At 38.7% G+C, this 20,631-nt stretch overlaps 2 protein-coding genes across 4 annotated transcripts; one reads left to right on the top strand and one right to left on the bottom strand.

The window, feature by feature from the left end:
• Positions 1-1,679: 1,679 nt before the first annotated feature.
• On the bottom strand, positions 1,680-10,656 carry LOC103383551 (gap junction beta-4 protein-like). 2 transcript variants are annotated; one of them, XM_008316734.3, is made up of 4 exons: positions 10,471-10,656; positions 5,790-6,002; positions 3,947-4,248; positions 1,680-3,556 (listed from the first exon to the last, which is right to left on the bottom strand). In XM_008316734.3, exons 2-4 carry the CDS (start codon positions 5,958-5,960, stop codon positions 3,217-3,219), a joined length of 813 nt encoding a protein of 270 aa, XP_008314956.1. In that variant the 5' UTR covers positions 5,961-6,002; positions 10,471-10,656; the 3' UTR covers positions 1,680-3,216. The 2 variants fall into 2 exon arrangements, with proteins under 2 accessions (XP_008314956.1, XP_024917363.1); XM_025061595.1 differs by lacking the exon at positions 10,471-10,656 and adding an exon at positions 6,362-6,763 and having other exon boundaries at positions 5,790-6,310.
• A 1,644-nt stretch (positions 10,657-12,300) lies between these two features.
• LOC103383541 (protein tyrosine phosphatase type IVA 2-like) lies at positions 12,301-19,020 on the top strand. 2 transcript variants are annotated; one of them, XM_008316701.3, is made up of 8 exons: positions 12,301-12,441; positions 13,478-13,621; positions 14,020-14,145; positions 15,122-15,654; positions 15,745-15,837; positions 15,967-16,097; positions 16,807-16,881; positions 17,592-19,020. In XM_008316701.3, the coding sequence occupies exons 4-8, from the start codon at positions 15,559-15,561 to the stop codon at positions 17,701-17,703; spliced, it is 507 nt and encodes a 168-aa protein (XP_008314923.1). In that variant the 5' UTR covers positions 12,301-12,441; positions 13,478-13,621; positions 14,020-14,145; positions 15,122-15,558; the 3' UTR covers positions 17,704-19,020. The 2 variants fall into 2 exon arrangements, with proteins under 2 accessions (XP_008314923.1, XP_008314933.1); XM_008316711.3 differs by lacking the exon at positions 12,301-12,441 and adding an exon at positions 12,461-12,644.
• The last annotated feature ends 1,611 nt before the right edge of the window (positions 19,021-20,631 follow it).

The raw sequence follows: 20,631 nt of genomic DNA, 5'->3' as shown, positions 1-20,631 counted from the left end.
GAACACAGCACACACACAAATACACACAAACAGAGAGACGGACAGGGAGGAAACGCCACGCGATACGATCTTAGGACAAATACGGGGGCAATTCATTATTAATACCACTTTTATTGTAATATCTAACACCTTTGTTTCCTCTGGTGCTGCACATATCAATATGTGAGAAAACATCTTTCCTGTTTCTATGAGGCCTGCGTATGAAACTAGGACATCATATCTTGGACTCTAGCGCCTCACGGTGGTTCATTTGTCACATATTTTCAGTATAGTGTGTTGGAAACATTTCTGTGGCTTTTAACTACCAGCATATGTTGCAGTAGCTGCAGTGAAAAATGAACCATAATTGTAGCTGGAAATATATCAAAGAACACACACAGCCTCTCTCCATCAGGCAGGAACACAGTTTCTACACTACTGTTCACCTACTGTCTACCCCCCCCCCCCCCCCCCTGGGGACAGAAGTGTTTTCACTCCCCACACCCTGACCCACACCCCTGCAAATTGAAATACTATTGAGAACCTGATGACATGTATACTTTTATCTTTAACCACTGTAGGAGTTGCTGCCACCTAGTGACTGGAAGCTTGTTATCATTCAAGCATTACAGCAGTGGTACACTTATGTCCAGCAGGCCACATTCCATTGGAAGACCCTCACCGCCCCCCTGGCACCTCACAGCACCTCCCGCCCCGTCCCTCCCCCAGGGGCACGCCCCACTACTTGAGAAGTAACCCTATACAACAATACGTCTCGTGCTTCACTTCTTAGGATTATGACATTGTACGATATCCGGTCCTCTGCTTCATTAACATTATTCTATGGCGTTGAATACACCAATACTATATGTATTTACACAATCCTATAAACATTGGGAAAAAATCTGTTCCTGAAATGAAAAGTCTGTGTAAATCTGTGTAAAAATCTCTATGAATCTAGGTCAGACTTGTTTTGATCCTGTGAGCCAAGCAGCAGAACCAGAAGCTGAGCTGAAGCTGTTCTACCTCTCATCAAAGAGGCTTCTTCAGTTTGGGTAAAAACATAGTGAAGCCCAGACTTTTATCTTCTGTTGGCTGTGCTCGTGCTACTGTCATGTTTGTTTCTTCTTCTAAAAAACAAGTAACAGGAGTCATTGTTACTACATACTGTACTGTAGTTACTACAGTACTCCTCCCTACAGTCATCTCTGTCTAAATATAAACCAGTTAACTCCTGACTAGGTTCAACACTTCTATTATTCCCAACTTTATATAACCAGTACATTCCATTAAAAACGCCTCTCTAATTTTGGACTCGGCAGTAACTAAGCAACAAACACACCCAAAACGCTCCATATATACAGTACGTTGGTGTTTTCGGGGCTCTTTTACTGAGTTGTATGGAGCCGAGTAAAAGAAGTGAAAATCCAGTTGTAAAACAAAAACAGAGACTGCGTAGGAACTGTATATTTTTTTTATTTAACAACAAGAAACATTTGTACCAAAGACATAAAGCATTTTGACATTCCACGCAAGTGGAACACAAGGAGCATGGTGTAAAAAAATAACCTAAATAATTTAAAAAAGAAATTAGTGTTCCATACAGCAGGTCAGTGGTTATGAAGAATACACAACTCTCTGTAAACTACATACTGAGGCTAATACCTACTTTGTCTTTGGCTGGCATTTCATATATTGTGTTTTTTTTGTCTATCTTTCTATTTTTGTTGTTGTTGTTAATATTTGAGCCGACTGTAAAAGTCTAACAAAAATGTCAGATTGAGTGACAATAAGAGAAAAAACAGTGACTTGCAGAAACCTGGTACTTTAACCCAGAGGTTCCCAAACTGGGGGGCGCAATTCATAGGGGGCCCCAGTGTCATTACAGGGGTCCTGGTTTGTTTTTTTTTTTTGGTGTAAAAGATTTTCTACTGAACCAAAGGGGGCCCGAGCAGAGAAAGTTTGAGAACCACTGGGTTAACGGCTGCTGATGAGCTCAAACTCATGAACTGGGGTCAGGTGACGTCAACTGACGAGGTGGACTGTGTTTTCTCCTCAGAGAGGATGTGTTTAGAGGGAGTACGATGGCTGTTGTTTTAAATCAACATTGTCATCAAACACCAGAGGAGTCAGAGCTGTACCTCACAGTCACCCATGAAATAAAACCAGTGTGTTTCAGGTTGTTACTGTATTACATTTTAGGGACTTTTTCTGAACATCTTTTTATGGTTTACGTACCAATATACTGTTTAAGGTTTGTGGTAGTGAACAAGCACCAGGAACCAGCAAATTCAAATTGTGCCCATTCTGCACCATTAGCTGTGTCTGTATGTCTGCTTTATCTTTTACGTCCACTGGGTAGTTTACAGAAGACTTCTCTGTACTGCCAAGATTTGTCTTATATTTGGGCGACGAAGCCTTTGAATATGTTATGTCAACAGAGGACATTGTTACAAAAGTCATTCCAGACTGCCTTCAATCGCAGCCTTTAAAAGTGAATGCTGTGTTTTTTCCATTTTCCCAGCGTGGCATCAGTGGGGTTCAATCTAATCTGACCTAATCTGACCAGACAACAGCCTTTCTCCATTCAACTTTCTGTAGTCAAAACATCAATCTTATAGTTCTATCCATAGTTTGCAAGAAATTCTAATTTTAACAAGCCTATAATGCAATGCCTTACATAACCATTAAACCACAGTCCCCTGGCTCCTGATTGGATAAAGTGGAAAGTTTCCTAGATTCAAGGTAAAGCCCTGAGACTGAACATGTTTTGACAAAAGTAGAGTGCAGCTTATACATTGCTATATATCTATAATAACTATATAACATTCTTTACATGTGTTTGTTTATATTCACTCACTCATTCATTCACACAGTCACTCGCTCACTCGCTCACTCCTTGTCTCACTGCTCCAAAGTTGTGTGATGGACATTTTCTAAAAAGGATTTTTTTTAAATAGAAAAATAATAATGATAAGCTTTCAACAATGATTGAAGTGCTGTAATTGACATGTTCATACAAAAGACTACAGGTAAACTGTGAACCTCCTGGGGTTTCTCAGCATATATTAAAGACTCTTGTGTTCCAGTATTATAGTAGAGTTGGTCACCTTTGTGTACTTTGTGCAGTACAACAGTAAAAAGGATGTCAAAGATCCTTCTCAGACTTCTCAGAGTTTGTTTTTTCATTGTTCCTTTGGTGTCCACCTCCCTCCGTAGATGATGGACCACCGTGTTCTACAATGTTGTAGTTGTAGTACCTTCTCTCACTTTCTCCTTATTCAAATTCAGATTGCTGGCTGAGAGTGTCGGGTCTGTTCTCCGATACTGTGACCTGGGCGGGGCTAATTCAGTTAGCTCGTGTTGATCAGCAAATATGACTCTCTGGTTCTCGTGTCGCACTCTCAAAAGTTTGCTGAAGCGTTTTCCCACGAGATAAATCATCTCGCAAAAGCACATGAAGATGCACAGTGCACTGGATATCACCATGAACAACATGAAGATCTTTTTCTCCGTGGGGCGGCTGATGAAGCAGTCGACAGTGTTGGGGCACGGCTCCAACGAACACTTGGATAACCTAAGAACAGCACAAAAAAATACAATGCAAAATTGTTATCATGATACGTGAAAATGTAACTTTTCAGACGGCACCGTGCCACGACATCCAATCACAGATGACTTTATTTTGATGTCACTTCCCTGAAGTTAAGCAGAGATTAAGGTTTTTAATGATTTACGTTTTATCGGGATTGGAATTTGAAAAAAAAAAGGATGTGTCAGAGTTAGCCTGGAGGTGGCACTCTCTCTGGTGTCGTGAGACCATCTGTAGCTGGTTTTACTACATTAGTGACTTTATTCTCAGAACCTCTAGCATGACATGCGTGACAAGTGTGAATGATCAAGTGCCCTGATACAGGTGTTTGTTTGTCACGGTTGACGTGAACGCAGCCTAGGATTGCGACAGTACCTGGGCAGGTCGTAGCCGTGGTATATTCTGAACAAAATGTAGAGAAAGGCGATGTCAAATCCAGCTTTGAAGATGAGACTCAGCAGATATGTCCACCACAGCCCTCCCCTCTTCTTGCCTGGGTTGGCATACAGATGTGAGCCATGATGCAGCTCCACGTATTTTCTGTCCTTCCCCTCACGGTACTTGACGTGGGCCATGACCATCAGAGATGGGCAGGTGACGAAGATCAGTTGTAGCGCCCACAGACGGATGTGGGAAATGGGAAAGATGTGGTCGTAGCAGATGTTGGTGCAGCCAGGCTGTAGATGAGGAAAAGAGAAAGATATTATTTAAAAACTTGTATTTTTGACATTAAAAACTGTTATAATAACTACAGTGGCTTTGATTTTTCACAGAAGCCTTGTAGTTTTTTATAGGTTTAGCTGTGTCAAATATACTATTGTTTCATTGACACATTACTTCTGACTTGAGAGCCAGAATTGTCCTAAAATTGAAAGGCAGGGGCCGGGGCCGTTTGTGTGAACTAAGATAAATGACATGTAAAAGTCATGTTTAAAGACTAAAATGCTTTTTTCATTTACCATGACATCTATTGGGGAAAGGTGGGTATTGCAGGGAAAAGGCAGAAGTATAATGATAATATAAATACATTATATAATTTGGAAAAGTTTTGTGGGCCTGATTAAATAGCTGAATGGGCCGCATCTGGCCCCCGGACCTTAGTTTCTACCCACTCACACTCACAATAATGTATTACTTTCAAGTATATCATCTTTTTTTAAAAAAACAAAAAAAAACAAAAAACAAAAACAAAAAAAACACTTTGGGTTTTTTTTATCAGAATTTTCAAAAACATTCTTTGTAATTGTTTCTCTAATTGTTTTTAAACCTTGACTCTTCCTGATGTATATAAGTTGAGTGAAATAAACCCCAGTCATAGAGAGCCTAGGAAAAGGTTGTGGGCTTCACAGTTACAGATAAATCCCTCCCCCTCACATCTGCTTTTTCCACACAACCCAGCCCTTAAACCACATTATGACTCACTGCCTGGCAAAATCAGGAATCGGAGTAGAGGAAAGAGAGCACGGTGACGACTGCTTATAAATACTGACAATGTAAACCAGAGGTAAACAATAGCCTTGTACAATCCTGCTGATGCGGCTCAACTTTGAAATTAGAAACTTTCCACCATGTGGCAGTTTTAGGAAAAAGCTGTTCAATCAGCAAATCCCATAAAGAGAAGGGAAGCTAAAGTCAGACTGTGAGCCAGTGAGTGAATTACAATACTATTCATAACAAGTCCACCAATAAACAACTAAATATCTTTTGAAAAAGAATCCAGTGTGTTTAGTTGTGCCTGTGTCCATGTTGGATCGCTGTCAATGATCTAGATATATGGGTTAAAACAGCAAACTTTGTTACTCTTCCTCGTCAGGAAAACACTTTTTTTATTCAAATCTAATTAAATACTCTCCTATGGTCAGGAAAACACTTTTTTTATTCAAATTATTCAAAGGCTTCTCCTTCTACAACTTCCATGAGAATTTCAGAGTTGTGTTCAACTAAACAGGATCACATTTCACAACGAATACATCAATTGTGAGTAAATTAAATTTCATTATGTATACTTTATGGGATACTACAATATCTATGAGGTATTGTAAGTACAGACAGGTTGCTGAAGGGTAAGTTTTTACAATAGCAAGTACTGTCTCAAGACTGATGATGTACTAACAGTCAGAGTTGTTTTAAAGCCTGTAAATAAAATGTCATTAAAAAAACAGAATCACTTAACAAAGAGCTGAGTGTGGGTGTGTGTGCTTCTCTGTGTGTCGCTCACCTGCCGAGTGTTACAAACAAAGTCTTTGCTCTCATCTCCCCACACTCTCTGAGCGGCCACTACAAACACCATCACACGGAACACGAAAACCATGGACAACCAGATCCTCCCGAAGGCTGTGGAGTATTTGTTCACTCCACTCACCAGGCTCTCCAGTCCTGACCAGTTCATCACTGCTGCTGTACTGGTCCAGGAGATTGACACAAGTGAACCCTGTACAACAGAGCAAAGGGAGAAAAACACACACACACCTGTTATCTTCAACCGCAGCCTCAGGAAAAGACACAGATATTTTTGTCAGACGGTTTCATTTCCTTTTCTAATGGATTCGATTTGAATATGTTTCATTTCTGCCCACTCTGTCAGGCAGAACCCACATTTTGCTCAAGTCCTCAGATGACACGATGCAACACGATGAGTTTCACCATAAGCAGCTGCACCCAAACACAGCATGCACTGACCTGTTTGGTTCATACCAATGTGACTGTCAACGGCGAGAAGCTAACATTTAAAAACACAACCTGCGTCCAGTTAAGACTTTTTTTAACGCTGTTAACATTTAAAAACACAACCTGCGTCCAGTTTAATGCTGTCAGAAAGTCACGGTAAAAATAACAGTTTGCATTTCTTCTACAGTAATAATAGTAATTTATACATTTTTAACATCCAACTAGGTCTATGCTTATCCACCCTACTTTACATCGGCTTCATCAAACTCACTGACTGTTGTCTTAAAAGAGAAAGCTTGAGTTGTTTGATTCTGGAGATGTGGGTCAGTTGTGACCGGTGATCATTCTGAAACCTCAGATTTGTGTTTGAATTTCACACACTAATTAGTTAGACTAAATTAAAACGAGTCACTGGGCATGAGCTGTGGCTTTATTTCCATGGAATACCCTAATTCTTGACCTAACTCAAATTCACAGTGGGCCCAATTAAACACTGGGACAAAGTCACGGACCACACTTAAGATTGATGGCACATTGTTCATCTTCTCCCTTCTCTCCAGGTCTGTAATGTAGAAGTTTTTCATATGGAAACAAACTTTAGTTTTGTGTAAACATTAAATTTGGCTCAACCAAAGCTAAATATTATAAATTATATTTTTTCATATGGAAACAAACTTTAGTTATGGTATTTTTTCCACTTTTTTCCACTTTATCTATAGCCTTTAGAGCGTATTTTTTCCACTTTTTTCCACTTTATCTGTAGCCTTTAGAGCCTTCTCCGCATGTAGTACTGCTGCCATTGTTTGATATGTGTTTGTCAAAAAATATAGATAGATAGACAGACAGATAGATAGATAGATAGATAGACAGATAGATAGATAGACAGATAGATAGATAGATAGACAGATAGACAGATAGATAGATAGATAGATAGATAGACAGACAGACAGACAGACAGACATACATACATAGATAGATAGATAGATAGATAGACAGACAGACAGACAGACAGATAGATAGACAGATAGATAGATAGACAGATAGATAGATAGACAGATAGATAGATAGACAGATAGATAGATAGATAGACAGATAGACAGATAGATAGATAGATAGATAGATAGGTAGATAGATAGATAGATAGATAGATGGATGGATGGATAGATAGTGTTGTTAATATTTTGGACTAATGTGTCATGGGACACCTACAGTAGCACATGTCCTGCATAACAGGCTGTGATGCAGCTACAGTTGCACAGCTGTTCAACTGTTTGCTTTGTCTGACATCCAGTTACCTCTTTATGATATCTTTATATTTTCCATATTCCATATGTTTGATGAACAACATTGTGTTCTATCGCCTCCAACGCTGTTTCAGTTTGAGTACACACAGCTATTGTCTGTATTATCAGCAGGTTCTGCTTCTCTTTGTGCGGCTGTTTCTGTCACCTGGAGGTCAGTCCAACCAGAGAATACAGTTCTGCTTCTACCACTTGGTGGTAGAAATGTTCAGAAGTAAATCCGTCTGGTAACATAAGCCTTGTGTTGTGGTGTGTAAACAACAATTACCATAGTTGCCAGGTAGCCAACCAGGTGAGGAGTACCATCAGATTAACCAGAAACAAAGACGGATGGTTCAATGTTAGGGTGAGTGAGACGTAGAGAGGCTCTGAGAGTTGTAGTGGACATAGAAGTACGTATTGATGTGAATATCTAAATATATAACAGAAAACACTTGCTGATTTTAGTTTCTTTCTTGTCACAGATTACTGAATAATTATCAAGTTGCAAAAATGTTTCCCGTTTTTATAGATCTAAGACAAAGAAAACGCTGTGTACTGTAGGGGTGTGTTGGCAAGGATCGATACAATACGCATCGCGATACAACAATACGATATACTGTGATACCATAGGCAGTAGCTAGCTGTTAGCACAGTAAACACACAATGAAGCTTTACATCATGTTACTAAAATTGGAACAGATAGATCTACATTTGTTATCACAAGAGAAGAAATGAAAGGATTTGCAGGATATGATGAAATGAAAAAATAAGATTGTTTGTCTCGAAGTCTCAAATACTTGCAAATATATGCAGTCCCTGCACAATCAGCTAGTGGTCACAGGTTTAAGTGCAACACAAAAATGAACCATGAAAAATCTTAATTGATAAAAAAAATGATACAGTGCTGTAGAATATTGATACAGTATTGTGAAATGAAATATCGCAATATTTCAGTGTATCAATATTTTCTTATACCCCCCAGTGTGCTGTATTTGGTATGTCTTCATGACTAAAACAATTAGGAGACCATTTGGTAACTATATTTTCGGCTGAACTAAAAAGTGATTGAAATTAAGATACACTTATCAATGCTTTTAAAAAAAATTCTGAACCTTATTATTAGTTACGTATATAATAGGAAAATAGAGCAGAAGTAATTGTTCCTTGCAGTCTTATTGATTGCGCTCCTGACTTTTGTTTGTGCCACAAGCTATTGTTATAACACTCTGTACAAGACAAAAACAAAAACCTAGACCACTTGGGGAAAAACCCAAGGTGTCTCAGGTGTGGCCTTCATTCTTGTTCCATTAGTCCAACCAGAGATCATTACTTGTGCAGTGAAAAATGATCACTTAAATGGTCTAAAACTATTACCATATTTATTTACTGAAACTATACTTTTTTCCATCTGTGCTCCAGTGACAAGCTGAACAATTAAATACTCTGCCATTTGGCAGCATATGGCTATAAAAAAGACACTGCTTTGTCTTTAACTAAACAGGCTAATGTTTCACATGGAGTAAGTAAGTTGTGATAAAATGCTGCATTAGTATATTATTCAAAACTAAAATTTGAGTGACATCTGTTAGATTGGACACCTACGTTAGCTTAATTCTTGTTAACACAGACCAACAAAAATGTAAAGAAACATCTTTAAAACCATGATCAGCTGTAAAATATCCTGATATTATTTAAAATACTGGGCACAGTGCCAACAGATTGGTTGATATGAACGATGAACGACCCCAGGGTCTGAAGCGCCCCTGCTGGAATCATAAATGAGCTGACACACTTCCTGTGTTTCCTGTGTAGTTTCTGAGTTTTTTGTTGCCTGGATACTGAGTTTCTGGTGTGATTCACACTAAATCTAAGGAAACAAAATCCATCACACGCGTATAAAACATATCTACTGTATTTTCTGTTGAATTCACATGGAATAAACCGGTGCTGTATTGATGCTACAGCTAACACAGTGTGTTGTATCTTCTGTTCCATATGGTTCCTCGGAGTACACCTTTCTTAAGCTCCAATTATTAACAGACAATTCATTTGGCCTAGACTTCCTCTTATTCCATACAGGCTGTTCACAAAGAAACAATGAATAGAAAATACACAACAATAGTACATTAGGTGTATTGATAACCACTGACACAGGTAGAGTGAAACAGAATTCACAGCTCTGTAACTCTCCCACTCACTCACTTGAAAGTCACACAGATTAAACCCATATGGGTTTACTAACTCCAAGCCCAGAAACTCTGGGTTCTAATGAGACTGGAGGATCATTCATTGTTTATAAAAGACTGGAATATTTAGCTTTCAGAAACAGGAGTGTCGGCAGGGCGTTGCAGTGTTAACACTGTGAATTCCACTTCCTGAGACACGTTTTTCAGCCTGTTTCCACCACGCTCCAGGCAGAAAAGTGCTCATATTTACATTTCATATTTACATATCCACTGCTTTGATATGAAGAATGAGAAGTTTTGTTCATTCATCATCATAAAGACCTCAGCTGCTGATCCGAAACCCAATCAGTTAAATTCACATCGCAACTGCATGCCTTCCTGTGATAAAAGAGGAAATGTGGATCCTAACCAACATTCCACCACTCCTGAGGCTTGATTGTTTCAGTGTTGACATCCATGTGGAGGAACACTATTTTCTCTTTTTAGAGATTTTTCCCTGTTACTCAATCTTTCCCCCACACTTAAGATGTTTTGTGTCTTAGTCATCAGTTACCAAAGTCACTCTCGCTGTTTCTTTAACTTAACTCTGACACTTTTTGGGGCAAAAAACAAAAATGAATTTTGTAACCGTCCTGTTTTATTCACAAATAAGACCAAACAAATGTGGCTCCTTTTACCACCCTGTTGATTTTAGTTGTTGGTTCACCATTTACTCAAGTCACTCAGTACATTTTAAAAAAGATAAATAGAAGTAGAAACTTACCTGGTGAAACTTAACACATAAAAATCCCCAAAACAATAGTGGACTACAGCATGAGAAGGTAGAACGACAGAGGAGAACACTAAAGTGGGACCAAAAGTACGTTTTCCTTGAGTTGAGCCTCTCTCTCTCTCTCTCTCTCTCTCTCTCTCTCTCTCTCTTTCTCTCTCTCCCTCCCTTGTTTCCTCTCCAACTCTTCTGTCTCTGCCTCTCTCACCCTCTTGTCAGAAATCCAGCCAAACCAGATCGGCAGCAGCTGCGTCACACAACACGCACACACACAAACCCACACTCACTTTGCCTGTCCTGTCTTGTCAGTTTGTCAGTTTCAAAAATGAGGGTAGAAACAGATTCATACAGCAGGAACACAGAGCACGGGGCATCCAACATGCATGCCTGTGTGTGTCTGTGTGTGTGTGTGTGTGTGTGTTTGTTTGTGTGTGTGTGTGTGTGTGTTTTAGAGAGACAAGGACTGAAAGAGAAACAGGAATGACACACCCTTTTGTGTTGTAACACAGGTTAAACAAAAACCTATGGGAGTTGATGAATACTTTTAAAAACAGTTCATAAAGAACTGTTTTTATATCTGGACTGCAAGAAGGAAGAAGAAAGAATGTATATTATGTAAAATATATCAACAAATGTCAAGTGTACAGACTGAAACACAGCATTTTATATGTTTTAAGCTGTACAATATAAAGTGGAACCTCGGTTGTTGAACGCTTTCCTTTTTGAACAATTCGGTTCATGAACAAAATTTTTAACCAGAAATTGCCCAGGTTGTCGTACCAGAACTTGGTTGCCGAACAAGCCAACAATATCAGGCAGGCAGCAAGTGATCCCTGAGTGACTGAGTGTATGTAGCGTCAGTCTTGCCTCAGCCCGGCCTTGCCATATACATGCTAAGAATTGTTGTCTGTTTTGCCAGTATTTCTTCTATTTCTTTTCTCTTTTTTTATTCCATAAATCACCATGGGACCTAAAAAAAGCTAGTGAAAGTGGAATGGCAAAAAACAACAGTAACACATTTGGAGGACAAATAATACAAAAATTGAATCAAAATTTCAGAAGAATGACTTTAACAAAACTGTTTTGTTTTTGGCTGGAATGTGTCAATGCTGAGAAGTCATGGATGTCCAGAGTACAAATTAAATTATATGGTTTTATATTCCCTTCCTGTAAATAGGGATCTCATATGCCTTTGCTGAGGATTCCATTAGTGTACATTTACCTTAGACCTGGATTTTTGCTCTATTCATGTATGGGTAGGCTGTTGTTATTAATGTAGGGTTTCTCTACTGAAGACACCTTGTTATTATTAATATTAAACTAACAGAAGAAGAAGACAGACCACTGTTGTTATTGACCTGAAGGCCAAAAACGTCGCACATGAGTTGAGGATATACAGACAGCACACAGATAAACCATATGGTACTGCTGGGGTGAAAGCTTTACTCTTCCACCATGTGGCCTATCGCCATGCTAATAAAGCTGTTTTTGACTGTCTAAATCACCATATTGTTGTACACTTCATGCCTGCCAGGAGATGGCAGTAATGACTCACCTAGTTGTGGGCCAGAAGTCCGCGCTTTTACTAACACAAAAAATAAATTAATATTAATTTCAAATGTTTTATTGAAAATTTATATAATTATTAGAATGTAAAATTTACAGAAATGTATTTTCGACCGGGCTTTGTGCTTAAGGTATAAACGTGTACGTGTGTATTTACGTCAAGTTTGAAAATATAAGGTCAATTTTCCCGGAACTTGTCCGCCAAGATAAAAGTACAGGTTTTTTTGCTCAAACCAACTAATACGTATCGCCATTGCGGGGCTTTTATTTTTAAGAAGTCGTCGGACACTGCAGTGATGTTACAGCAGCCACTTCCCGTTTCTGTTCATCATGTCCACCCTGCAGATTATCGTCTGTCACTAGAAACGTTTTGGGATTTCTCTCTGAGTTACTCATCTTGTAAGTGCTTGTCTTATATGTGAGTGTGTCAGGTCCATTGTGTAAATGTTAGCATCGTTAATGGAGCTGGTGTTCGTGCTGTCGTTCGACGGGTCTGGAAGGCGGTCCGTTCTTTAGCCTGGTACCATTAGCTCTGTGTGTGTGTGTGTTCAGTTATTGACCTGCTTTGAATGACCTGGTTAGTGGGCTTACCGTGACATGAGGTGAGGTTCGTCACTCTTTAAATACACGTACTTAAATCTTGTGTCTTTACTTTTTTTCTGTTTATATGTGATGTTTCTTCCATGTAGTCAACTATGACTAAGCTATTGTTAAAATAAGTAAATGTCGAGGTATTTCAAGGCTCAAAATGCAGAATATTCCTTAAGAATAAATACCCAGTTTTGTCCTTTGTCATTGTTAGTCGTCACGTATACATGGAAGTGTGCTTAGACAGTGTGTTCTGTCCGTCTACATCCTTTTTCTTTTCCGTTGTGAGTTGTACCAGTTCAAGTGACAACCTTTATTTGTGTTTAGTTGTGTATTGGACAGGATCAGACATGAGGAGGTCAGGGGCACAGCTATGGTGGAGCGGGGAGGATTGAAATGTTCGGACAGATAATGGATACAGTGGGTAAAGGATGTTGGAGACTGAGCTGCCAGTTAATAGGAATAGAGAAGAATTACAGTATGAATGTAGTATAAAAAGAACATGGAGAATGTTGGTGTAACAGTAGAGGAGGCTGGGGCAGGGTGAGTCCTGATGATCCGCTGTGACGACCCCTACAGGGGAGAGCCAAAAGAAGAACACATTTAATGAGTTATGGCATTTTTGTAGTTTTATTTTGAATCTTCTTTTTGATTTTCTCCTCTTGTGGTCAGGGCATGTGGATTCGTATTATTATTAACTGGACGTTTAGAATGTTATGTGTTGTCATTGTGAAATGACTGGGCAAATTAGACTCTGGTGCTTTATTCTCATTGATAAACAGGAAACAAATCAATATTATGTGTGCAATAGTGGTATCAATCACCATGTTTTCTTCTGCACAACAAGGCAGCTGAGAGCTTGTGGGCCGTTGTCTGCCTAGACCCAGATAAGCATCATCTTCATCATCATCATCAATGGTGTGTCCACATCACAGAGCCGTCACAACTCCCTGTGTCCGCTCAATGAACAATCTGCTCAGCTCTCACGACAGTAAGTAGTTATGACGTAGACAATGACTAGACAATGACTTGGTCATTTATATATATATATGTATATTTATACAGTTTATATATATATATATGTATATTTATACAGTTTATATATATATATATGTATATTTATACAGTTTATATATATATATATGTATATTTATACAGTTTATATATATATATATGTATATTTATACAGTTTATATATATATATATGTATATTTATACAGTTTATATATATATATATGTATATATATATATATATATATGTATATATATATATATATATATGTATATTTATACAGTTTATATATATATAGAGAGAGAGAGAGATGATGATAATTTATAACAGTAAAGCAGGTCCACCGCTTTGCTACCATTTGCCATTGTTTCTCTCAGGCTGCACATGTATGGCGTTTGCGAGAGTCGGAGGGGAGTTTTGCCAAGCCCAGCACCTGCTGCTTATTGTGGACAAGTGAACGAAAGAAAGCAAGCTGAGCAAAACACTGCCTTTTACCCACAAAGGTATGACGTTTCTGTGTGTGTGTACGTGTACATCTTCTTTCTTCTCAAAACATTTTTCACTTGTACGTTTTCTTCCCACTAGCAGTGAGACATTGTCCTTGTGTAACAGAACTATTTAAACATCACAAAAACAATGAAAGAAAAATATAAATATTATCAGTTAACAAATGTGACAGAGATAAAATTGGAAGGGCTGCAGGTGGCGCCAATGTCAAAGATAAACAAGGTTCACATAACTGTTAGACCCCTCCATCAGAGCATATCTTTCTTTTCTTTTTTTTAAGGATAAGTGCTATCTCAGCATTTGGCTGCGAAACACAATGGAGAGTTCCCAGTCAGGGCCACATATAGAGACACATTTTCATTAACATTGACAATTACAGTAGGTCAGTGCTCTGAGCATGGCAACGCCCCCACACACTGCTCCACAGGCACTTGAGCTGCCCCCCTGCTCACTTTGCTGATGGGTTAAACTCAGAGGTCACATTTCATTGTTCATTGTGTGTGCAGTGGTGAGCTGTGTCACAGTGACAAATAATTCACTTTCATATATCAGTTAAGTGTGCAGTAACAGTCTAATACACAATCCATCCACTCTGGTATTAACCCACTTAAGATAAAATAGGCCAGATCAGTTAGTGATCATTTTGAAAACGTCAAATTGTCTTGAAAGAAAAAATACAATATTTTTCCACTAGGTGGCAGCAGATGGCTTTAAAAACTAAAAAAAAAAGGCCCAGAGCTGTTGTGTCTTTTATCAATTCCTGCAAATATGCATCAGTTGTGTTCAACTAAACAGGCTCGGGTTTAATACTGTGTAAGTATTGTGAGGAAATTAACATCACTATATTTACCCTTTTTGTGGAAGTTGTGTTTGATGTTTTTTCTAGTGTAAAATATGTGATAGATATGATAAAGATAAAGATATGTGATGTATGTGTGTTATGACTGTGTGTGACATGTCTCTTTCTCACAGGTTCCTCCTGTCACCTGTTTGAACCCATATGAAGCCAACCTTTAGCCTGTCATCTGTTGAGAGGAGAAGGAGAGGATTTGGTTTTAGCCCTGAACTCTCTTTTCTGCTCTATTCTGTCCTGTTTTTACTTCTCATATCATCTCCATCTGATACAAACCCTCTCTGAATAGGCTACAGAAAATTCAAAGGAAGAAGTTGTAAAAACATTTTCTCTCCTCTTTTCCCTGCTCTGACCTTTTCTAAGAAAAATTGATTCAATCTTTACTTCAATAGTAAAAGTTGATTTTTTTCCCCCGCCAAACATCTACAATATTTAAGCAACTTTACTTTTATTTTTAAATACATCTGTCTCTTCCTGAGCGATTTAAGGCACTGTCGCTTATTATATTGTATTTAATTATTCATTTAAAAAAAACAAACTCACCATTGGTCCCATCATGAACCGACCCGCTCCAGTGGAAATCTCTTTTGACTGTCTGAGATTCCTCATCACACACAACCCTACTGATGCACAGCTGGGACGATTTATAGAGGTAGTGGAATTATCTAACTTTATTTTGTTGTTGTTTTGGTTTCCCCATTAAAGAAACATTGACAAGGTTAATAGAAAATGTATTTGACAGGATCTGAAGGCATATGGTGTTAACACCCTGGTGAGAGTCTGTTCTGCTACATATGACAAGACACCGGTGGAGCAAGAAGGCATTCAGGTTCAGGTGAGTGGATGATGCCACCGAATCTTTAGTGGAACAACCCACTTTTTGTCATCCATACAATAAGGTGCTTCCTAAATCTTTTCGAAGTACAGATTTTCCAAATAAACACACACTGCATTTTTCTTTCAGGACTGGCCATTTGATGACGGCTCAGCTCCTCCAGACCAGGTGGTCGAAGACTGGCTGAATCTGCTGCAGACAAAGTTTCGAGATGAGCCTGGCTGCTGTGTGGCTGTGCACTGTGTGGCAGGACTAGGGAGGTGAGTGTAACACAGACTCCAAATACTGTACATCCATGTACAACACAGAATGTCTGCAGTCTGTTACTTGAGAACAGGTCAACAAAGAACGACCGCCAGCCTGAATTTCTATTTTTTTGAGTTCTTGATAGATTGTGGTCAAATGATATCCAAATACTGTACATCCATGTACAACACAGAATGTCTGCAGTCTGTTACTTGAGAACAGGTCAACAAAGAACGACCGCCAGCCTGAATTTCTATTTTTTTGAGTTCTTGATAGATTGTGGTCAAATGATATGGTTAATGCAAGCAGCTATGAGGGGGGTCTGAAATCATTTTATAGTGTCCACATGTGTAGTGAGTGAAGTTGTCCACTATATAGGGCACGCAGTGTATTTCACAATACTATGCGAAATTTAGTGTACATTCGATGTACACTAGCGAAGCAATATATCCCATCATGCATTGCAGTCGTGACGACACTGTGGAGAGTTGAGCAGAATCCATCCGTCTGTTTTAATTGTGCGTCAGTAATTACGTAATTGATTGCGCACCGTTTTTCATTTCTGATATAGTCCACGACATAGTGCTCTAGGGAATGAGTAATTTTGGACACAGACTTGATTTGATACATTGTGTACTGTTGTGTACAGTTTATTTATGCTCTGTTTTAAAATGATCATTCAAAGGAGTAAGATGCAAACATACTGAATTTTTTTTTTTCCAGAGCTCCAGTGTTGGTGGCGTTGGCTCTGATTGAGTGTGGGATGGAATATGAAGATGCTGTGCAGTTCATCAGACTGTAAGTTCACTACATTAGCTCTGCTTCAGACTGTAAAGAGAAAATATGTATAGATATTTATTGACAAAAAAAATGTGAAAAACAGAATCTCCAGATCACCCCTGTGGATACTGAAGTATTTTATTTACAATAAGAACATATATTTGACCCTATAGTCTGTATACTGGGGTAAGTAACTATAAGTGCCAAAATTTGTGTCAAAGAAATACTTCCAAAATGTTAAAAAACGGAGGGTATGGAGAGTGTGATTCCTTTTATTGATGATGTTTTTAAAACAACTGCAATGCAGTATCTGAGGGTTTTAGTTTTACATTTTTGTTACACAGCAAACAGAGCAGGGTTTTAAGACAACAGTAAACGGTGTTGGAAATTTAAAAAAAAATCAACCTGCCCTTTTCATAAATGAGCCCATAAAATTCCAAATGTCATGTTTTGTCAAAGTCATAAGTCAAACATGTCGCCTTAGTGTGGAGCACATAACGTTGAATCTGAGCTCCAATAATTATGTTTGAGAAGAAAAACTTTTGATAATCTAAAATAACTTGTAAAAGCTATTTAGGAAAATGAAAGCAAACATGAAGCCAAATTGTGCAGCGTATACCATATTATAGTATACCATATTAGTGCCAGTGTGAAAATGGCAGTGTGTTGTTGTCACTCTGTACACAACGATCTAACTCCAGTCTCCCTCATCTCTCTGCTGTTGTCAGTAAGCGTCGTGGGGCGTTGAACTCCAAGCAGCTGCTGTACCTCGAAAACTACAAACCTAAACTGTGTCTGCGCTTTAAAGACGCAGTGGGACAAAACTGCTGTGTCCAGTAGGGATGACCACAAACACTCACGCTATCCCTGCAGCTCCATACAGAACATTTAACTGTTGTTATGAATTATTACTATTATGTTCACGTCACCTAGCCTGTGTATTGTAATCATAGCACTTTCTATACTGTATTCTGTCGAGTACAAAAACCTAAAAACATGCGTATACTATTGACTGTTTCGTGGTCTTTAATCTCATCTTTTATAGAAACTAAACTGCACTCACGCTATAGAAGATCGTATTCTTCACTGAACCCAATGTGTGAAGTTTAATTGACAACAACAATTCTTTACACACAGCTGTTCAGGTGTGACATCTATTGGAGTCTGTTTCCCCTGATCATAATTCTTCAGTAAGTTTGGGATTATATTACCATATGTTGGATTGTGCTACATTCTATTTCTTTCTTTTGTGTTGTTTTTGTGGGAACTTTTTGCCCTTCATTATGGCATGGTAGGTCAGTCTCTTCTGATGTTTTTATGTCCTAGATTATGATGTTACCACTGTGTTAGCGTAGGTGAGTGACATAGAATCATGTTGAGACATTCTTGGTGTCACTGAACACTTGGCTAAATTTACCAAATCTGATTAGTGTTTATTTTAGGATTAAATCTGGCATCACTTTTGTGATGGCAAACGTGCTTCGTTCCATCAATGAAACTATTTCATTTTGTGACATGTTTTCCATGAACTCCCTAAATATCCCACTAAAACTTAAAATGTTTGAAATGTCCTTAGTAAAAGTAAGGTGAGTATCAGTACACACTGTGTCACATGGGTCATATGTGATGGTGAGCAGTAATCTGCTGCCACAGTTAAACAACATCAAATTCAGTACAAATACAAAGGCATGTGCTAAAGAAGGTAAAGAAATAATCAGCACTCAGTTCAACAAACTGTGAGGCAGCGCTGATTGATCACATGACTCTGGTTCCCATTGAACCTACAGGACAATCTTCCAGCTTGAACATGGCTGCTTTCTCAGCACATTTGTCTTCGGTCTCTGCTTCTGTCAGCTACTGTGTCAGTAGGATGCTGCTGCTCTTTACTGTATGATGCTGTTATGGTTGCAGTTCCCTTGTTCTCTGTACTTATTAATTGACTCCACTGTGTTTCTTTGTGAAATGTCCATGGTGGGAAGAAACCAGTCTTTAGCCAATAAAGTGTTTAGTACTGTAACATGTGTCTCTATTCAAGTAATTTTGAGACTTGAACAAGTTGTCATCTTCAAAAAAAAAAAATGTAATGCCCTCTTCTGCAGGAGATGTTAAAACGTCCAAATTGTAAAAAACTGAACTAAGAATGGTTAAAGACAACGGTCATTTAAAAAAGCAAGAACAAGGAAGGAGACTAGTCTACAGATTCTCATTGAACCACTAACACTGTTACTACCAAGGTTGGTGTGTTACTAAGGATGGTCTACTACCAAGGATGGTCTACTACCAAGGATGGTCTGTTACTAAGGATGGTCTACTACCAGGGTTGGTCTGTTACTAAGGATGGTCTACTACCCATGATGGTCTACTACCAAGGATGGTCTACTACCAAGGTTGGTCTACTACCAAGGTTGGTCTACTGCCAAGGTTGGTCTGTTACTAAGGGTGGTCTACTACCAAGGATGGTCTGTTACTAAGGATGGTCTACTACCCATGATGGTCTACTACCAAGGATGGTCTGTTACTAAGGATGGTCTACTACCCATGATGGTCTACTACCAAGGATAGTCTACCACCACTGAGGGGCTATTACTACAATTGTCTACATCAAGGATATCCTACTACCAAGGATGGTCTACATTTATAATGTAGACCATTTCTACTAAAATAGATAGAACTAAGATGTGGACAGGCATTTCACCCTTACATTTTTTTAGTTTTGATGAAAGAAATATATTAATATATTTTATATAATATATCAAATATTCTCGGATTCTTTTGATGAAAGAAATATATTAATATATATCAAATATTCTCGGATTTTACAAATCTGGTGTATTAATAGATCAGGTTTGAAAATTGTACACACACTTCATAGTGGTGCACAGATGTGACTGGAGTGTTCCACCATAGCAGCTGACCCAAGCCTGTGTGTGTACAATACATGGGAGAGAGAGAGAGAGAGAGAGAGCTGGGCCAGTGAGTGGTTGCCCGTGGCTGTTGTGTTGCTGTGTGAATATGAGTGTGGGTGTGGAGTTACAGCATGGATGAACGATCAAGGCCGACTCGTTTTATCGACTGACCTGGACACACAGGCAAAACATAACCTTGAACAAGACAGCTATGATAAATACAGACAGTTCACTGACATTCATCAACAGGACAAATAATAGGTGGTAAATATATTTGTATCAATTTTGTCTTGCTTTACACAAAATGCAGGAATGTTATTATTTTAATAGTTCAAATGAAACGGTGAATATATATTACTGTATTTTGACAGACTGAACCAGACTTCGTAACATGATTTATCTCCACCTTAGCTGTCCCTCTGATCTGCTCAGTTTTAATCCTAACAAAACTGGTTAGTGAAACTAAAATCTCTCAAAGGTGCAATGTGCAAATTCTCTCACAAGAGGGCACCCGCAACCAAGAAAGGGCGTCACACACTTGGGGATTGTAATCCAACGTTCCTGTCTTCTGCAAGTATAAATAAAGTTGTGGTTTATTGACGGTAACGAGCGGGATAATAATATGAAAGGTGAAAGGCATGACTGCTGGGGTCGCTGTTGAGCTACATTACTTACACCAATCAACGGATGATCAGGGAAAGTGACTTTTAAATTGTGACGCTAAACTGTTTTCAGGTGTGTCACATTCAGCTGTACTTTCTTAGCAAAATTGGGTAGTGTGTGTGTGTGTGTGTAAGAGAGAGAGGGAGATAAGGAGGCAGAGCGAGAGAGAGGGGGGGACGGGGGGGAAGGGAGGAGGAGG

The sequence above is a fragment of the Cynoglossus semilaevis genome, chromosome 1 (genome assembly GCF_000523025.1).
Source record: "Cynoglossus semilaevis isolate Cse_v1.0 chromosome 1, Cse_v1.0, whole genome shotgun sequence".
NCBI classification, from domain to species: domain Eukaryota; kingdom Metazoa; phylum Chordata; class Actinopteri; order Pleuronectiformes; family Cynoglossidae; genus Cynoglossus; species Cynoglossus semilaevis.
The sequence above is the reverse complement of the archived record's forward strand: the minus strand, read 5'-3'. Positions and strand labels throughout refer to the sequence as shown.